Here is a 20,388-nt window from a genome sequence, read left to right on the forward strand (position 1 = left end):
CTGCATGTTACTTATAGATCCCAGCCTTCTACCATATACATTAATTTAATAGCAAACAAGATTACTATAGCTGTAGATCTTTTCTTAACAAAATATTCCACTCCACTCCCTTTTGTTCCAAATTACAAACCCATGAGTCAGGCAAGCAAGGGAAGCCGTTAAACACATAAGCCAAACTTTCCTCTATGTAATTTTCATGCTATTAAGCAGCTCTTTGTAAACAGCTTGTTACACTGTATTGCTGACTTCAGTATTATAATTCAGTATTACTGCCTTACTGATGACTATTGTCTGAAAAATATATCTACAAAATGGTGATTGCAATATCTATCTATCTATTTATCATCTATCTATCTATCTATCTATCTATCTATCTATCTATCTATCTATCCGTCTGTCTATCTATCATCTACACACACACACCCCAAAAGCACATTTACCTGATTCCATAGTAGTATGGCTCAATGTTGGTTAGATGAGTCCAAATAGCTTTGTTATGTTCAGTTTGATGCTACTGTGAAATGTTGATGCTCAGGACTTGAATGTTTAATAATGTATAGCCTCCATAGAGCAAGGAGATACTAATCTCGTGGAAATTAAGACAGTCAGATCAGTTTGCTTCAGTGCTCAATGAGGTTTGCTTGGCTGACTTTGTTTTGTTTTATTTGTGGCTTAAATAAGTCTTATAATTTGTGAAGTCCATATCAACATTTTATAACATCATGAATATGCCTCAAATTATTCACTGAAGGCATTTTATGTGTGTGTACCTAAATGTGGTTGTATTTCTGTAACCGTTTGCTTTCTTTTTTTTTTTGAGTGTCAGGGTGGGTTTTGTGTGTCATTGACTGTATTTATTGTGTGTAAAGCCAGAATTTATTCTGTTTGTTTACACTTTTTCAATCATAATTGTACTTGGAGATACATGTTCGTATGCATTAAAATTTAAAGTTGGTGTAGGTATATTTTGTCAGCTTAATAATTATACAGATGTTGTTTGGTCAACATGTCTGCATTCCAATAGCTCATGTATAGGCTCAAAATGATGCTGCTCCTGAATGTATCTGATAAGTTATTCCGATATTAGCTGGATATGAAGGCAAATGACAATACTCTCATAAGTGGACCTCCTTGCACTCCACAGGGCCACAACTATAAAGTAAAAACATTGTTTATTTAGATTTAATTAAAAAGTGAGCATATCCAATGGTGAAATGTATTTTATTAAATCTAAATAAGCAGTGGTTTTTACTTTATACTTGTGGCCCTGTGTATTTCCTAGAGTGCATGGAGGTCCCCCTTTGAGCGTATTGCTGATGGTTTTCCACCACCGGAGCTGAGAATCTGGGGCTGCTGCACCTGGACCACTGCTTTTACAGGGTAAGTTATATATACCAGTATTATGAGGCACCTTGCCCAATGTTATTAAAATTTAAGACTGCAATGGACCATAGTAGGCCATTCTCAATCAACTGTTTAGCACAGTTCTAGCACAATGAGGGGTGAGAATGGACATGGATCTGCTCAACTGGCAACCTCAACAAATGGAATGGCCAGTTTAATACAAGTTCATATCCTTTAAAACCAAAGGGGGGAAATAGGGTATTCTGGATGAAAACAAGGAAAGACTAAGATGGTTATTTATCAAAGTCCGATTTTATCTCAACATTTTCTGCTACAAACTCTGATCAAATCCGCTCAGGTGTTTTGCTCTTATTTATTATTACATTTTCCCAAAAATTAGCTTTGAGCGAAAAAAAATCCGATTTTCACAATTTTTTCGGATTTTTCAACCAAAAACTCAGATTTCTTATGCTTTATGCCCGAAAACTCTGAAAACTTTGGGGTATTGCACAAAACCCAACGCATCAAAAAATCATTGGGACTTCTCCCATTGACTTATATGCAACCTCGACAGGTCTGATCACACATTTTTGCATTTGGAGTTTAGTAAATAACCCCCTAACAGATGGCGGAAGTCAGGTATATCACACATACATGCTTTCACAGAACAGAACTAGGGGAAAACAAAATCAGAAGATGATGATGATACTCAATTAAAAGCATAAGAACATAATTTATAACAGTATATCCCCCGTGATATGCATTGTTTCATATCTGTTGGGGTTGAAGCATCACAGTGTAAGGGAGTTATAGTTCAACTGCTTCACACATGTTAAAAACAGTCCCAAAAGGGGGAAAGAAAAGTGCATCCCCCGATTATACTCTTAATACAGTCAATTGTATATACACACGTGGAGCTCCACATTAATCTGAAAAGATTACTTTAAATATATAGCTTAATTAGTGTAGAGAAAAATACTCCACAATTATGCCCCAGACATAATGAAGATTATTTTGTGGGCCAGGTTATGAAGAATTTTAGAAAACATCTAGTGCATAGTTAAAAGCATTTGGCAGAGCGTCCCAGGGTCTACAGCCGCATATATTGTTATCATTTAGGGACAAGCATATGGTGCCGCTCTCATATCTTTTCCCCCCCTTTAGCAGCTTTCATGGCACCCAGAAATGCTTAAGTAATTAAAAGTATTAACAGAATATCCCATGGTTTAGAGCCACATGTAGTACTTGCAATAGTTCAAGAGGGCTGCAATTGTCTCGTGGTGCTCTATTTTGATTTTGATGGCACACACTCCAGCAAATGTGCTAATTCTTTAGTGATTTTTTGAAATCCCCACACAATGTTTCGGAGGTGCAATCTCCTTTATCAAGTGCTCTCATACGTGTAATTCCAAACACAGGTGGAATACTCCTCCCCTCTAATTACGTGACATCACTAGGTGCATTTAAGCATTAGTCTATATGCAAAGTGATACATAGTATTATATGCAAGGTGATACATTGTATATTGACATTATACCGTGACACATTATATTACAATACCTGAATAGTGACAACATGTGCATAAAAGTGTCCACAAGTACTGAAGTGACTGTGAAAATAAACACAATATGAATAAATTGAATTTCCCAATTTGGGGTCATTGCACATCACTATGACTTACAATTACTTAAAGAAGGCACATCAGTAATTCAAAAATAACAGGAAAAATGTAGGTCCTCGTTTAATCCTATTGGGGCCATGGTGTTCAATTTATCTATCCACATAATTTCTTTCTGCAGTAATATGCGATTATAATACACAAAAGCCATGAATATCTTGTAAATTATATCCTTATAAACGGTGAGTTCTGATGTCATCAGTTATAAACGGTGAGTTCTGATGTCATTTCTGTCACATGACTCACTGAAACTTGTGTATTATAATAAATAAAGTACCCCCAGTTGCAAAATATGAGGATATTAGAAGTTACCTCGGAGTTCCATGACCTGTATATAACCTTCGGCCTCATGTTTTTATAAGGTCATGAAACTCCTCGGTAACTTAAAATATCCTTATATTTTACAAGAGGGGGTACTTTATTCACTATATAATCCCCCCTCTTGGAGGTACATTGACCACTTGTCAATATCCCTGTATCTGAAAATACCTACTTATTGGGGTCACATACTTCTCTTTTTCTAGATCACAATTACTAATTGTTCTTTTATGTTCCCCAATTCTGATTCTTATCTCTCTCTTGGTTTTACCAACGTATGCCTTTCCATGGGGACATTTTAACATGTAAATTACACCTGTGGTGGTGCATGTGCCGAAATGCTGTAACCTTGATGATCTATTACAACACCCACAGGACAAACAGGGGAATGTTCCTACTCTTGGATTGCTGAAAAATGTTGGTTGTATTACTTTTGGTTTTAACAATTCTACCTTTGTCAGTATATCACCTAGGTTACGAGACCTCTTATATGAACACAGTGGTATGTCATCAAAAATCTTGCCAAACTTTACATCCTTTTGTAATTTCTCCCAATGTTTGTGTAGTATGCTTTTAATATGATTTGAATTGGCATTGCAGGTAGAAATAAAGGGGATCCTGTTGTTATTCTTACTCTACATTTTGTTAATAAGTAAATCTTCTCATTTAAGGACATAACTTTATTTTTTTGTGACTCCACTAGGTCCTATTGTAGCCTCTTTCAATAAAACAGTGAGCCATTTCATTCAATCTAGTATTGCAAACATCATCTTCCGACACGATTCTCCTTACTCTCAATAATTGGCTGTATTGTAAACCGTTTTAGTGTTATCAGGGTGGAAGCTACTATATAGCAAATTATTTTTATCTGTTGGTTTTCTATATATATCTGATTTCAGGATATCCCCGTCTTTAATCACCATTACATCCAAAAAATGCATTCGACTGGTACTGTAAAGTAAATTTCGAAGTCGGGTGTAATGTGTTCACTATCTCACTTATTTCTATCAATTCTTGTTCATTACAATGCCAGGTAAAGAACACATCATCCACATAGCGGAAGTAATTGAATATGCTTGGAAAAGGATTGCTCATAAAACACAATTTGCTCAATAAAGGATACGTAAATATTCAGAGCCACATGTAGCTCTGATTAATAAGGGTTGAGTCTATCATCTGACTCACACACAATCTCACCCTCCTTTTAGCTGCTTCCATTGCACCCTTCAGTCATGCTAGCACTGTTTCTCACCTTCATAGCCTGGAATCACATAATGGGGTCCGGTTGTATCTGCTGACGTGTGTTTCCCTCCACAACGTGAAGCTTTAGCAAGGCTACGTATGTATATCATGTTTTTACTATTAACAGGTTTTGCAAGTTTGTATTGCTGAAGCACACTATAAATAAAGCATTTTTGCCTTTGTTTTGTGCATAGTCACAATGTGACCATTGCTGTGATTGAAAACTAAACATGCGGTTGACCAGGTTCTCTTTGTACACTATTTTACTTTGCACATATGATATAGCATGAAATTTTGGACTATAAAACAAGGCAACTTACTTTTTGTTTTTTGCAATTAGAACTTTGTACCAGTAGTAAGTGACTTTAGAACACAGCCCACATCTAGCAGCACCACAGTACAAGACAACACAAGCCATACAAATCTGTATTCATTATGAACCATTAAAATAACTGTTGATATCCCCCAAAATGCTCTCCACGAGGGCCAATGTGGTAAGGCTCCACGTGGATTCCGGGCGAAAATAGCATACGTCCTGCGCCAGGGCCTGCCCCCCTCTAGTTACGTTACTGGCAACACTGCAGAGACTTAATTATAACTCATTTCTCCATTATAACTCTGTTCTTAGCCAACACATATTTTTTGTAAATGATAGTTATTAGAGTTTAGAGAACAACAACAGGTTGTGTCCAGTTAACATTTTTGCCATCTGAAATAAAAATTTCACAGAAAAAAGTACTCTAACAGACTGGAATAAAAAAATCACAGGCATCCAGTTGGTCCTATGGACTTTTAGTATGATGTGGAGAGTGATAGGGGCAAATTTACTAAAGGGCGAAGTGGCTAATGCTGGCGAAAATGACGTCATTTCGCCCCTTCCCCGATTTACTAAGGGTCCCTGGAGTAAATTTGCTAGCGAAGGAGATAGACTGTTGTGCTACTTTGCACTCTAACGCACTCTAACGCACTCTAATTTTCGCACTGGCGAATGGACGTAACTACGCTAATTCACTGAGATTTTCCTGAACCTCTTGCGCCATAGTTTACTTCGCCAGTTCAGACCAGGCGAAGTGCAATAGAGTAGAAAGGACTTGGTCCACAAAAATTTGAAAATTTGAAAATACACTGTCGTCTTTTCCTTTTTACAGGGTGATAGGCTAAAAAGATTGTAAATCTTTTTTTGGGGTACCCTTCTTCCCCCCTACATTTCCTAACAAATGGCACCTAAACTATACAGTGGGCACATGTGTATGGCAATATAACACGCTATGTTTTATTTTATTAAGGTTCCCTTGTGTAGTGTAATGTATTTGCTGCAACATATACATCCATTGGACTTTAACTGCACACAGTATGCAAATTAGCCAATGCTAACTTCGAACTGATGATCATATTATTGCTAGCGCAACTTCGCAAGCGTTCGGTACCCTGTGCGCAACTTCCGATCTTCGTGAATTAGCGTTGTCCAGGCGAATTTACGCCTGGCAAAGTGTTGCGATGTGCGCGAAGCCAACGCTGGCGGATTTTTGGAGGTAAGTAAATTTCCCCCATAGTCTGAAACAATTTGCAGTCGGTTTAATTTTTTTTTTTTTTTTGGCTCTTGAGTTATTTCGCTTTTATTCAGCAGCTCTGCAATTGGCAATTTCAGCAATCTGGTTGCCAGGGTCTAAATTACCATAGCAGCCATGCACAGATTTTTCAACCAGTCAGGGGATGTACTTCTGACAATTATTCTCATGTTTATAGTTCTTAAACCAAATGTATATCCATGTAAAAAATAATGCTTCCCAAAATACGCCCAAATCCAAGAATCAATCTCTTTGGTACCCAGAGAGTCATTCAAATACAGAGCCAAAGCAGATATGCTGCTATGATTTCACATGATGACCTTCCTGTGCTTGTGCTATAATCAATTTTTCTCTAAATGCCATTGTTACTTAATCTTGTTAAGTTGGTTATAAAGCAGCAAGTGAACATTGTCAGCCATACAGAACATGATAATGATATAAAAGCTTTGCACCAGGAGTAGTAGCCTATAACAACTCAGTTTGCTTTTAAACAGGTAATCAGTGAATACAACCTGCTACTGGTTGCTATCAGTTACTAGACCAATTCTAAACATCTTCCCATTTATTGTATTACTTCCTTATGATCTGTTGATGGATTCTGCTGTAAAATATAAATGCAAAGGTCTTTATGACATTCTGTCGCCCTGCCAACTAAGAAGAATGAGGCTCCCATTTAAAAAAAAAAGGGGGGGTGAAAACAGTTAGTTCAAATAAACCCCCCAAAAACTGCCTGCACATTCCCTGCTAAAACCAAACATACTAAGGATGAGGTAAGATCTGCCATTTTTACCATGCGTTTTTAAAAACGCACGTTCGAGCGGGTGTTGTCTCGCAAGCGCCCCGTGGGAATTACTATAGTGCTTATTCCATTATTTTCAATAGGGCTTCATTTTGCGCATACTGTATTTACACTTGTTTGCACGTTTTTAAAAACGCAACGTAAAAACGTCACGTGTGACCTCGCCTTTACAATCTGCCCCAAACCCGACCAACTCCTTTGGAGGCAATATAGACCTCCACAGGGATCAAGTGACTTATAGAACTCCAGATGGCTATCCTTCATATTTATCTTCTAATATAAGTTTGATATTTTTTGGGATACGGTAGTAATGTGGTCAATGTGATATCTGTAAGTAATGTATGGTGTTGGAAAACGATCCTGCATGCACAAAGGTTTCCCCGGGAAGGGTACTAATGGGAGATTTTTCCCATATCTTAATACTGCTACCCAAAGAAACAGCAAGCATTAAACTTCTTTCATGTGGCAACATTTAGTAATTGCTGTTAAATTAATCTGGAGCTGCTCCATTTAAAGAAGAGTGGTGCATTATGACAGCTGTGCTCCAATTAACAAAAAACTTTGTTGAACTAAACCAAAAACCAAAGCATTAGTAATATACTGCAGGGTTAGCATAATAATTACTAAACAATACTACCCTGACTACTAAAGTACTTCAGCAACTCACAATTAACTCACTGATCCCTCAACATTAACTAGAATTACATGGAGAGTGTTTTCTGCGGGAAGTACAAAGGTAAATCTCTTTATTAGTCCTTCTTTGTGACTTTTACTTAACCACAAAATGCACTGCAAGAAAAGCTGTGATAAAAATCTAAATGCTGGGATGTAAAACAACTACTGTATATAGCTTAAGGGAGATTTCTACCCAAAACCTGTTATTTCCCTAATGAAAGAAAATGTAATTCTTAACCACTTTCAATTACATTTGTACATGTTTACATGTTTATGTCTTTATTTCTTTGTTTTTGCACTTTGCATTTTGTATGATTTAAATTGGACCCCTAAAATAACAGGAACCCAGTTAATAGTTAACAGTTTATACAGAGATTAAAGATTATTCACCTCAGTTCTTGCCCTAGCAGAGTTTACAATCTAAGGTCCCTATCACTTTCACTAGGGCCATCATTTTATCAGGAGCCAATTAACCTGCCTGTTTTTGGAGTGCCTTTCATGCAGAAACAGGGAGAACATACAAACACCTTGAAGATAGCGCCCAAGCTAGAATTGAAGTGGTATCTAAGACTGTGCACAGAAAATGTATTTCATGTATTTCAATAAATTCACATTAAAAGGGGAACTAAGACTTTTGCAACCAGGAATTAAGCCAATGCTGCTTTCAATAGCAATCGTTTTTACAAATAACTTTAAAAGCACATGACATTTTTTAATTACTATATATTGGAAAGTTGCTTAGAATTATGTTTTCTTTTATTAGGCACATTTTTATTTTGAGGTTGATTGGACATTAAAAAAATATTAATTTATATTAATAGTCACCTATAGGTAACCGTTTCTTATGCTAACAGACTACTGCTGCATAAAGGTAAAGGAACATGGGGAATCGGTAAAAGCATTGGAAAAATACTTTTATTGGCAAAATTATAAATAACGTGCAAAGACAATGTTCTGATAGATGTAAAAATAGGTTTAACTTCTGGTGTCAGGGGTGGTTCAAATTTAAGATAACTTTAATTATGTTATAGAACTGCCAATTCTAAGCAACTTTTCCATTGGTTTTCATTATTTATTTATTTATTATAGTTTTTTTTTTTTGCCTTTTTCTCCTGACTCTTTGCAGTTTTCAAATAGGCGTCGCCACGTCGCTGACTCCCTTCTAAAAAAACAAATGCTCTGTAAAGCTACAAATGTATTTTTTTGTCTTTTTATTACTGATCCTTCTATTCAGTCCCTTCCCTCTCCTATTCATATTCCAGTCTCTTATTCAAATGAATGCATGATTGCTAGGGGAATTTGGGCCCTAGTTACCAGATTGCTTAAAATGCAAATTGAAGAGCTGCTGAATTAAAAGCTAAATAACTCCTCATAAATAACTCCTAATAACTAAAAACTTCAGTAATAAAAAAAAATGAAAACAATTACAAATTGTCTCAGAATATCACTCTCTACATCATACTTAAAGTTATCTCAAAGGCGAACAACCTCTTTAAGGGGAACCAAAATTTTGATGTTGGAGCTTTGATTGGGCTTTAATGGAAGAGGGTATAATCTGGCAGTATTGCACAGGAACTGGAAGGGGCATAAGTAAACATGCAAAAAAGAATAAATTAACGCAAACCATGTTTGAAAATGATTTAGTTGATCCTTAACTAGTGATGGGCAAATTTGTGGCGTTTCACTTTGCCGGAAAATTCGCGAATTTCCATCGAAATTCGCGAAACGGCAAAAAATTCACGAAACGGCGCCACAGTGGTTTCGCAAATTCGCCCATCACTATCCTTAACATTACCTCCTGAGATTACAGTTGCCATTCTCTTTGCATGTTGCTGAACCCTTTTGTTTTTGTCTGAATACTGATGTGGTATATGAAAAGAGATTTATTTTCTTGTATTCCTATGAGTGTGACTTTGCTGTGTAACCAACAACACTAGAAAACCCTCCAGTTCCTTCTGGAAGGAATGTGTTATAACTCCCTGCCCAAAACGACTGTTTTCCTTGCCAGCCAATCAGTGGGAGTGCAGAAGAAAGTTCTCTTACTAGGTGTGGTTTACTCCATTAAAAACTGAAGCACAGTGCAAGCGTTCCAGCCTGCTGCTCTGTAACATCCACTAGTGACTCTTCCCTGTCCTCCTCCAGGTGAGTCTCTCCCCCCCTCCATGACATTTTAGCAACAGAAAGCTCATTTTACATTTCCTTTTCTCACCCTTGTAAAATCAAATCAAACTTTATCCTGAGTAGTCACTAATACAATCGTTTTTTTCTTTACCCTGTGCATCCATTTTTATTTTTTTTCTCATTTATTAATAATCATATTGTATAAAGCTATCCAGTACTTTTATTATACCTGACATTAATATGTAAAGAGAGTGGAAAAAAAATCAACTCCCTGTTTTTATTTCCAATAGTTGCTAAACCCCATGCTAACATGAGTCACAGGAAACTTGGTTTGCCAACTCAAAGCAGATTTGCAGCGGAGCAGCCAGATCTCCCTTTAACTCTTTAACAGCAGTGTTCTTCAATACTAGTCATCTAGAGCCACTGTTCTTGTTATTTTACTTTGTGTAGTAATGTTTTATTTGTTAAGTATGCTATTTGTCATATAATTTTACTTTGAAATAAGATTTGTGTTCTAGTTTGTGCTCAGAATGATTTTTTTTTTTAATTCAACCAGATATACAGGTTTTTGGTACTTCAGTGGTAAATAACACAATAAGTAATTGAGGCATGAAACGTGGTGGTTGGGGGGGGTTTAAGTAAAGTTACTGTTTTTAAAGTTGCAGCACTCTATGGTTGTCATTGTATGCCTTAAAACGAAATAGATGTCCGTTCCACTTGCTGTGGGGCAGATTCATTGCTGGATTCATTCATCTTTCCCTCTCACTGTAGATCTTAGGGATTTTAGTTTTTGAAGGGGTGCGGTGGCAACTAAGCAGTAAAGGGGAAGGTATTCAATTATAAAAATGTGCAGAATAAAAAATAGCATTTTGCAATGATTTTACCTATGGGGAATTTCACAAAACATTAAATATACACTGTCTGCACAAAGGGAAAAATGTTTGCATTTCGCAATATTTTCTTCTGTTAATGGCACTTATTATATTCCTCCATTAGATTAGGTAATAACCAGAATGTATTGCTCATGCTGTCTTTCTTCATGCCCGTGCACAAATAAAAATGCATTCAGAGTCATTTAGTATTGCCTAGTGGTGATGCAAAATGACACCCATCTATCAGCCCCCACACCCTTCTGAATACAGCACCTCTAAAAGCAGGCAGTGCTGGTTCTTCCATGCCAACCTGCAAAGCAGTATGCAAAGTGCATAAAAGAACAATGATTGGTGACTTTTTCTTCAAAGGGAATGACAACCAAAAAAAAAAAATGTTTTGCCTAATAAAAGAGAGCATAATTTTAAGCAACATTGCAATATAAATTAATTACAAATTTTCAATAATTTGTACGTTATTTGTATATGTATTGCTATTGTAAGTAGTGTCTGCCACTCTCTATTCTCTGACCTGGTGGCTCAAACTATTGATTCAATGTAAGACAAGGCAGTTGATTAACAGACCTGTCTTTGCTGGTGAACTAAGACTTCTGTGACATTGTAACCAGTATTTAGGCAAATGCTGCTTTCAATAACAGTTGTGTTCACAAATAACTGTAAAAGCACTGAACATGTTTAATAAATATATATTAAGAAGTTGCTTAGAATTCTGTTTTCTTTTATTAGGCACGTTATTATTTTGGGGTTGACTTACTTTATAACACCTTCCCCCAAGCTTCATTGATAAACTCTGCCACATGATAACAAGTAAGCATTCAGATATATTGTGTATGGTTACAACGAAGTGCAGTCTGTTACATACACATACATTAAAGGTTAATGCAGAATATGTAAAGGGATTTAAATGTTCAACTGAAGGAACATTTATAAGTGTGTTCTGCAAAGTCACATGCATCATTTAGCAAATCATATGAGTCAAGCACACAAGACAATAGACTGAAGCAAGAACTTGACAAAACCGAACTAACCATAACTTTTCAAATTGTTGATATGGAAATGTCCAGACTTACCCAACAACCACTCTTTATTCTGTTTAATTATTTAAACAAGCAAAGCACAAATCCTTACCTGCAGCAATTTAGAGGATTAAAGTGCTTTGGTTAAATAGAAAATTGTGGAATAGCTTGTCATCTAGGGAATTTAGGATGACATTAAACTGGTAGTTTTACTGAAATTAGCTGTGCAGTTATGGGTGGAGCTCAATGTAACAGGTACACTTTTTATTCTAAAAGCTGCTCTCTACACCAAGTCGACCCCAAGTTAACATTATACTGTATGTAGAATGTAACCAATATATGAGAAACATACTACATTTTATTGGCTGATACAACAGGTATTGATAAGAACTGGCATCTGAGAATTACCCACACCTAACCACCCACACATATACTGGGAGAAGTCATTACAACATCCCCTTGAGTCTTGTACAGATATCTCGAAAGAAAAACATTTTGGAACGTCTGCATAATGGATGGCTGGATAACTGATTCCATCTCTCTCTCTGACTTTATTTTCATAATGAGGCCATTGTTAGCTAGAATACTGTTCAAAATTGCGAGCCAATTTTATTTAACTTTGTCATACTGTACTAGAGTCTGGGCATAATCAGTAGCAAGAATCTATTTTAATCTATTTTAATTGATTTTGCAAAGATTTATATGGAGGATAACGTTAAATATTTTTAATTTCACACAGACTTCTGTAATAAATATTTTTTTTTTTCACAGAAACAACCATCACCATGTCTTTTATGCAGGAATTCCTTGCTCAGGCTTCCTTCATGGAAAGTGGAGGTCATCCCCCATGCACTGTAAGTTAAATCAGATACATGATGGGTACAGTACTCCATTTTGCATACAGCCTGACTGAGAACTGAAAAGCATCACTATGATCTTACATAAAGATCTAAATCTAAGAGCAAAAAGATCTAAAATCGAAATATGAGATGATGCAAGCATATTCAGAGTGGTCATAGCACATTATTACATTTAAAGGTAACACACATGCACCCAGCATTGGTTGGATATTCTTGATTTGCACTGGTGCTCCGTCACAGGCAACCACAGGGTTAACTTCAATATATTATCACTTGAGAAAGGGCCCTTGCTGCCCGAAACATGTCGTGTGGAATGCACAATAAAGATTGAATAGCAGGTATTCTGCTTTTTGCTGTTTTTCTTGATTTGCCATTCTAATATATTGAAGATAGCACATTATTACAATTTACATGCATTTCTTTTTAGTGCTTTTTGAGTTACTGGCACTTTTTAGACTGCTTATACCAGACTTTCAGCTCAGCAGGTCTCTCTTAGAAGGTCAATGCGTCGGTGACCCTATCTGCCTACCATCATCTTATTTTTGTATATATAGCATTTTACATTCATTCAATACATCTACTGTATAGTCAGTTAACCCAAGGGTTGCTGGCTTTCTGGCAGTGTTGTTGAGTCAAAATCCTGGTATTGTCAGTCTATATCTGCTATTATTAAGGCCAAATTGGAGAGCCAAACAGACATTGTTTACATACATACATGCTGTATAATACGCTACAGTATTTTGATTTAATAGTCGATAAAGGAAATTGATGTGGGTTGTATTAAAGCTTTACTGCCAGCACCCACTAATCTTAAAATAAAGAAAGAAAGAAAATAATCACTGTAAGGTCAGTCCTATGTGTCCTGTTCGTGTAGTTCATTCCAGTTATGAGCACTGTTGAAAAAAAGCAATCATTGCTGCAGAGCATTTCATCTTGGATTACTGTATTCCCATAGGCTGAAGAATCTGGCCCATCTCTCAAAGCAAATCCTGGATTCAATGCTGCAGCCGATGCAGCAAACTTGGATAAAGCCATTAAAGCAAAAGGTAGGAAATTTAAGTGCAAGAAGTCGTTTTGTTGAACATTTAGACAATCACCATTTTTTGGCCAAATTGATTCCACATCTACCTATCCCTATGCTATAAATACAAATACAAAACAATGTTGTCTGTCTGTTAGTAAGTGTTGGGATATCACTTTGTGTACTTGGGAAAACCATAGGCTGTATACATTAAAGTAAGTAAAGATCAGCCAAAATGGTTGTGTTTGTATACTGTAAATTTAGAATTTAATCAGTATAAAAGGGCCTTCACTTGTGCATGTAGCAAAAATGGTTCTATACCAGTTCTTCTGTATCTTGTTTTGGCATAAAGGTGTTGATGAAGGAACCATCATTGATATTCTGACAAAAAGAACCAACTCTGAACGACAGCAAATCAGAGCTGCTTATCAACAATTAACAGGGAAGGTAATGAAAGCTTTTGTGACTGTCTAAACCTGGAGCAGCTGGCTAATGTGGAAATGAAAACTTAGCAGATGCTTCTAAAGATTTTGATTATTTGTCTGGTTACAGACACTAGATGATGCTTTGAAGAAGTGCCTCAAAAGTCACCTGGAGGAAGTTGTTCTTGGTTTACTCAAAACTCCAGCCCAGTATGATGCTCATGAGTTGAGGGGTGCCATCAAGGTAAATATTGGTTGGATATAAACTATGTTGGTTTATTGTAGGATACGTTGCTTACATTAGTTGTGTAGATGTTATACCTGTGCTGTCGCATTTATACATATTTTATGTTTCTTTCACCCTACCCCCCAGGGCCTTGGAACAGATGAGGATCGTTTGATTGAGATCTTGGTATCACGGACCAATTCTGAAATTAAAGAAATTAACAAGGTTTACAAAGAAGGTACTTGAAAAATACGAGTCACTTTTATGGTGTACTGATTAACATATAAATCCAAGCCACACATATATATATATATATATATAGGTTATCTTGACACGATGAACTGTGATAATAGGATTACCAGGCAGCCAGATCTGACACACAGGATTGCCAGGCAGCTAGGTCACACACACACACACACTTACCAGGCAGCCAGATCACACACACACATAGGATTACCAGGCAGCTAGGTCACACACACACACATAGGATTAACAGGCAGCTAGGTCACACACACATTATCAGGCAGCCAGATCACACCCAAACATGTAGGGTTGCCAGGCAGCTAGGTCACACACACACAGGATTGCCAGGCAGCCAGATCATACACACATAGGATTACCAGGCAGCCAGATCTCTCCAATACATACATTAGGGAGAACGTTAGTTTAGTCTACCTTTGTATGAACCACTAACATTTTTTTTCCCATTAGAATTCAAAAAGGATCTTGCAAAGGACATTGCTGGTGACACATCAGGAGATTTCCAGAAGACTCTCCTTGCACTTGCTAAGGTATATTTAAGGTTTCTACTATCACTCATTTACAATTCGGTTTTACTGTTATGCAAGATATCTCAAATGGATATGTACGATGGTTTCTTCATGTCCCACTGTATGTATGAATAATTTAACTAAAGTTAGACAGTTGTTGATTTTTATTTTTTCTGGGCCTTGTAGAAACAGAGGCATTATTTGCCATAGCTCAATAACCCATAATACCAAGTCTGACATTTGCCTTCTTTATGTTGACTGGATACACTGATTTCTGGGTTGTCCAACTTATACGAATGCTCTTGAGACTGGGATTTAATTTCTGCCTTAGTTTTGTAATTGGACCACCTATTGTCACCTAAAAAACACTTACAGGGCCCCAGCCCATAAATCACCGATCATTTATACAAGTTAAGCAGAAGTAAAAAAATGTAAATGTGGGTGTATCCAAACAGTTTGTATGTTAAGAAAGCAAGTTTAAAGTTTACAACTGTCCTCAGGTAGTGATGGGCGAATTTGTCCCGTGTCGCCGGAAAATTTGTGCGATATTTGCGAAAAGGTGAAAAATTTGTGAAACGGCGCCGGCGTCTTTATTTTGACACTGTACGCTTTTGGAAATGGGGCACATTCGCTGGCGAAAATGCGCCGGTGTCCAAAAAAACGGATGCTGGCGTCCATTTTCTTGGATGCCGGTGAATTTTCGTGACTGTTTCGCAAATTTATTCACCAGCGGTGAATAGTGGGAATTCGCCGCAAATTCGTGGTTGCCGAATAAATTCGCTCATCACTACTGTTCTGTAAAAAAATTAATATTCCTATTTGGAATTAACTGCAGTGTAATAAATGTTGGTTTCCCTAGGGGGAGCGGAATGAGGATGCACGTATCAATGAGGACCAGGCTGATAATGATGCCAGGGTAAGAATAACAGTTGCAGTGAACCGTAGCAATCAACAAGATGTGATCAATAAATGCTTTCTGATCATTTGTAAGAGTTGTTCTCTATATTAAAGGCATCTTGTTGAACCCCATTGAATGGCAATGAGACCTAATTTTTGGGGTCTGGTTCATAGATTAGGAACAACTGCTTCAGTTACAAAGTATTATCAACAAGCCCAATCTGAATTCAGCTAGGCTATCATAATATAGAGAATATACCCCCATGTAACATATAAGGATATTATAAGTCACCAAGGAGATGCCTTTATAAAAGCCATGGAACTCCAAACTGCCTTCTAAAATGTTAACAGGTTGTGCATTATTCTTTATATTACACACATTTTAGCGAGTCATGTGATACAGATGATATCACTTAGCAGAGATTATAACTAATTACATCATTAGCACAGTTTATGAGGATATCATTTTCAGGATATTCATGGCTCTTGCGTTTTAGTAACACAAAGATATATGTGGGAGGCGGGGAAACATTTAAAATACATATTCCCTCATGGATTTATCCACACCCTTCTTCATCCACTAATTGTGTGCCTTGAGCATGAGAATTTTGTTCATCCCTCCCTGTTCATAAAATCAATCCTAATTCATTTTTTTTCAGGAATTGGGCATCCACAACCATATAGGCAAGGGGGGAACTAAAATGCTTAGTTACATTTTAGCAGTCTAGCATTACTTGGGTAATGATGCTCAGTGTACAAGTATGGGATCCGTTATCCAGAAAACTCCAAACTACGGAAATAGACTCCATTTTATCCAAACTATTTTCTTTATCTCTGTAATAATTCTTGATCGAAACTAAGATATAATTAATCCTTATTTGAAGCAAAATCAGCCTGTTCGATTTATTTAATGTACAGGTCCTGAGCATTCTGGATAACTGGTTCGATACCTGTATTTATTATTGTCCTAGCTGCGTCTGTGGATGTTGCTTATAAAAGTTTAGGGGCTATAGAAAGAAAAGTATATTATTCCTTTCCTCAAATATGCTTTTTAATCTCTCTACGTCTTGAATAAACAAGTGTCTAGCTAGATCATTCAATATACAGTATGTGGTATAGGAGCAAGGTGGAGCAGGGTGCACTTATGGATATACATCTATAGAGGGTGACTGATGACGTGCTACTCTGTTTTAAAATAATATTATGAATAGTTGGCTAGTTATAGAGTGCAACACTGGTTCTGAGGATATTTAATCAATGTAATCACAACTTGGATTTACTTCATATTGTAGGCATTGTACGAAGCTGGAGAGAAGAGGAAAGGAACTGATGTGCCTACATTCATCAACATTTTAACTACTAGAAGTTACCCACAGATTCAGAAAGGTAACATCCTTGATGTCTACTCAGCTCTGCTATGTTTGAACATGTTAGAATGAGCTTTAGTACATTTATATTTCTACACACTAATTGCCTTGGTTCGTGTATAGCTGAACATGACAGGTCTTTGCTTGCAACTTCATGCCAAAGAGGGAATTTCACCACAAGTTTCTTCTTCATGCCAAAGAGGGAATTTCACCACAAGTTTCTTATACATGGTATAGGAACATACTGTAAATGGGTGGGTATATGATTCCTAAACTGTTTTTTGGTTGACTGGTGTTTAGTTTTGCCCTGATGGGGTGTGTTTTGCTAAATCTATAAATTACAAAAAAACATATAATACAGATAAAACCAGCTTTAGGGCAGAGACACACTGGCAGATTCAGGGTGATTAATTGGCCGGCGACAAATCTCCTCTTCTTTGCGGCGACTAATCTTCCCGAACTGCCTTCCCGCCAGCTAGAATGAAAATCGGCAGCAGGATAGCATTCAGAGCGATTCGTTTTACGAAGTCGCCCCGAAGGTGCCTCACGAACAAACTTCGGGCGACTTAGGAAAATGAATCGCTCAGAATGCCATCAGCAGTTCACGGGAGATCAGTCACCCCGAAGAAAAGGTGATTTGTCACCGGGTGACTAATCTCCCTGAATCTCCCCGTGTGTCTCTGCCCTTACTGGGGCATATAGGTACTACATGTCAGCCTAGTTCACTTTACGCTGAAGAAGAAAGATATACAGGAATTCATCTGTCTCCACATACTTGGATATTCTCACTTGCCGGACTTTATATGTGTCACCATGAATTAGATAAACACAGACATATAAACAGCACTTCACATGAACTACTTCTGTAATGAGCCAATTGCAAATAATGCTCAGAGGATATTACTGCAGTGTCCAAGTTGGTGTTTCTATTTAAGGGAAAGCAATGGGGTTAGGTTTCTGCAAATTATTTATGGTGAAAGTCCAACTTTTATTTGGATACCATTGTGAGTTTGGTTTGATTACATTCCAGATCTTATAGTGCAATTTGAGTCATTCCCCACTGACAACATTTCAATTTTCTCCCCCCCCCCCAGTTTTACAGAGATATGCAAGATACAGCAAAAATGATCTGAACAAGGCCATTGATCTTGAGATGAAAGGAGATCTTGAAAAAAGCTTAATGAGTATAGGTAAGGTATTCCTGTTATCTTTATTTAAAAAAAACATTATTAATTAGCTGCGGCCCCAGGGTTGTGCTAATTACTCTGCATAACTCCTTGCCCTACATGATCCTTTAATATGTATACAGTTCATTAAAGACTGTGAATGATTAATTTTTGTTTTGAGCTTAGATCTATGAATGTTTTTTTGTATTTGCAGTGAAATGTGCTAGCTCTAAACCCGCTTACTTTGCTGAAAGATTCTATCTGGCCATGAAGGTACGTGTTTACTGTATTTCTGTCTATTATGATTTTATTTTGTTAACACTATTTTCATGCTGATATAAGTACTCTGGTGTTGTGCGGTCTATTGCACACCTATACAAGTATCATGAGAAAACACAACATTGGTGTTGTCTAAAGATAGACAAAACTATGTCTAGACAATTGGGCCCTCCATTGAAAAAGACTGGTATCCCAACTTTTTCCATTTAAATGAATGGTGTACCATGTGATGTCAAGACTAAGTTTGAGCCATCTGTACCTGTTCTATGTTCTGATACATGTGCCAATATCCCCAAAAATGTCAAACATAGAGAAATCTTGACAGTTTACATTTATGTTCTATCTGCTTAATTATTATTGATTTTATTTGCTTTAATTTAACAGGGATCAGGAACTCGGCACAATGCTTTAATTAGACTGCTAGTTTCCAGATCTGAAACTGACCTAAACGAAATCAAAACCTGCTATAAACGACTTTATGGCAAATCTCTCCGCCAGGCTATCATGGTATGTGCTCATTTTCTTATAGTATGTTTTTGCGTGCAATGAGGGATGTAATCAAAACCAGATCATTGAATACAGCTAATTTCTGATCATGTCTCTGCTCGTTGGAACTGGATGTTCTGGACATTTTTGCTGTCGTAAATTTAAGCTTGCAACACCTGATGTGCTTATGTAATGACAATGGAAGTACATTCTATAATTCTGTAGCAAACTGCTATGATGCTCAGGGCCAGATTTCCTTTTTTGGCTCCCATAGGCCGCACAGGGAACACGAGCAGCCACACCCCCCCGCAAGTGCATGCGCCGGCTGCCGGGTCCTAGTGACCGTAAACATGCACACACCGCTGCTCCTCAGTGCTCATCTAGATGCGGTTGGGGGGCCCCTCAAAATTTGATGCCCTAGGCCCAGGCCTTTGTGACCACACCACAAATCCGGGCCTGGTGATGCAACATGTAAATGTGGCACAATCTTGTTTAGTATAAGCTACTTTCAATAAAACTATTATTGCATTGCTATAAATTGTGCAGATTGGCTTTGCAACATACTAAATTATGCTTTTTGTTTTTATAGGAAGAGAAACTCAAAGGCGATTATGAAACCATTATGTTGGCCATGTGTGGATCTGATAACTGAAATCCTTCTATTTTGCAAGGAGAAACTGTATACATTCCATTTTGTGTTCTAGATTTGTTATATTGGAGCTTTGCCTAGAATAACTTGTTGTCGAGTTACAAATACTAAAATAAGGCTACTGCAGTTGTTTATTTACAATGCAAAATGCACTGTACCCATTGCTACCCAGTTTTTGCCTTTGGTGCCTTCTATTGTAAAACATTTTTGTAATCTCAAATAAAACAAAATAATGTAATAAAGTTGTGTCTAAAAAGTCTATATGCTGTATCTTAAATATGTAATATACCATTTTAGGGGTTCTCTCTGAAAAGACCATATAATATAATCGTTTCACTGGTTGTGAATGCTAGAGTATGCAGGGCTAGCCGCGTCATATGGCTCACAGACATGTATGTTAACACAGTAAAGCCACGTTGGGGCACACACATGCACATAAAAAGCGAATGCTGCAACTTGCTCATTATGCGCATACGTGTGATGTCATAAGTGAGTTTTGTGCATGTGCTCTTACCTACATGGCCGCTCATTCTGGGAGCTTCCTCCCGGTGCAAGTATCCTAGCTATGGCAGGGGCCAATTTTTTTTTTTTTTT

The 20,388-nt window shown here is 37.1% G+C and overlaps 1 protein-coding gene across 3 annotated transcripts; it reads left to right on the forward strand.

Moving 5' to 3' along the window:
• The first annotated feature begins 7,544 nt into the window (after positions 1-7,544).
• anxa1.1.L (annexin A1 gene 1 L homeolog) lies at positions 7,545-20,032 on the forward strand. 3 transcript variants are annotated; one of them, XM_018238962.2, is made up of 13 exons: positions 7,545-7,685; positions 12,423-12,505; positions 13,467-13,557; positions 13,885-13,979; positions 14,085-14,198; positions 14,328-14,418; positions 14,892-14,971; positions 15,810-15,866; positions 17,140-17,233; positions 18,309-18,404; positions 18,595-18,653; positions 19,044-19,166; positions 19,735-20,032. In XM_018238962.2, exons 1-13 carry the CDS (start codon positions 7,655-7,657, stop codon positions 19,795-19,797), a joined length of 1,077 nt encoding a protein of 358 aa, XP_018094451.1. In that variant the 5' UTR covers positions 7,545-7,654; the 3' UTR covers positions 19,798-20,032.
• Positions 20,033-20,388: the final 356 nt, after the last annotated feature.

The sequence above is a fragment of the Xenopus laevis genome, chromosome 1L (assembly GCF_017654675.1).
Source record: "Xenopus laevis strain J_2021 chromosome 1L, Xenopus_laevis_v10.1, whole genome shotgun sequence".
Taxonomy (NCBI): Eukaryota; Metazoa; Chordata; class Amphibia; order Anura; family Pipidae; genus Xenopus; species Xenopus laevis.

Excerpts from the sequence above, each read along its gene's own strand:
- anxa1.1.L (XM_018238962.2), top strand. The coding sequence starts at position 7,655 with ATGGAGAGTGTTTTCTGCGGGAAGTACAAAG. Across the intron at positions 14,972-15,809 it reads CTCTCCTTGCACTTGCTAAG|GGGGAGCGGAATGAGGATGC; the intron begins GTATATTTAAGG and ends TGGTTTCCCTAG. Across the intron at positions 15,867-17,139 it reads AGGCTGATAATGATGCCAGG|GCATTGTACGAAGCTGGAGA; the intron begins GTAAGAATAACA and ends TTCATATTGTAG.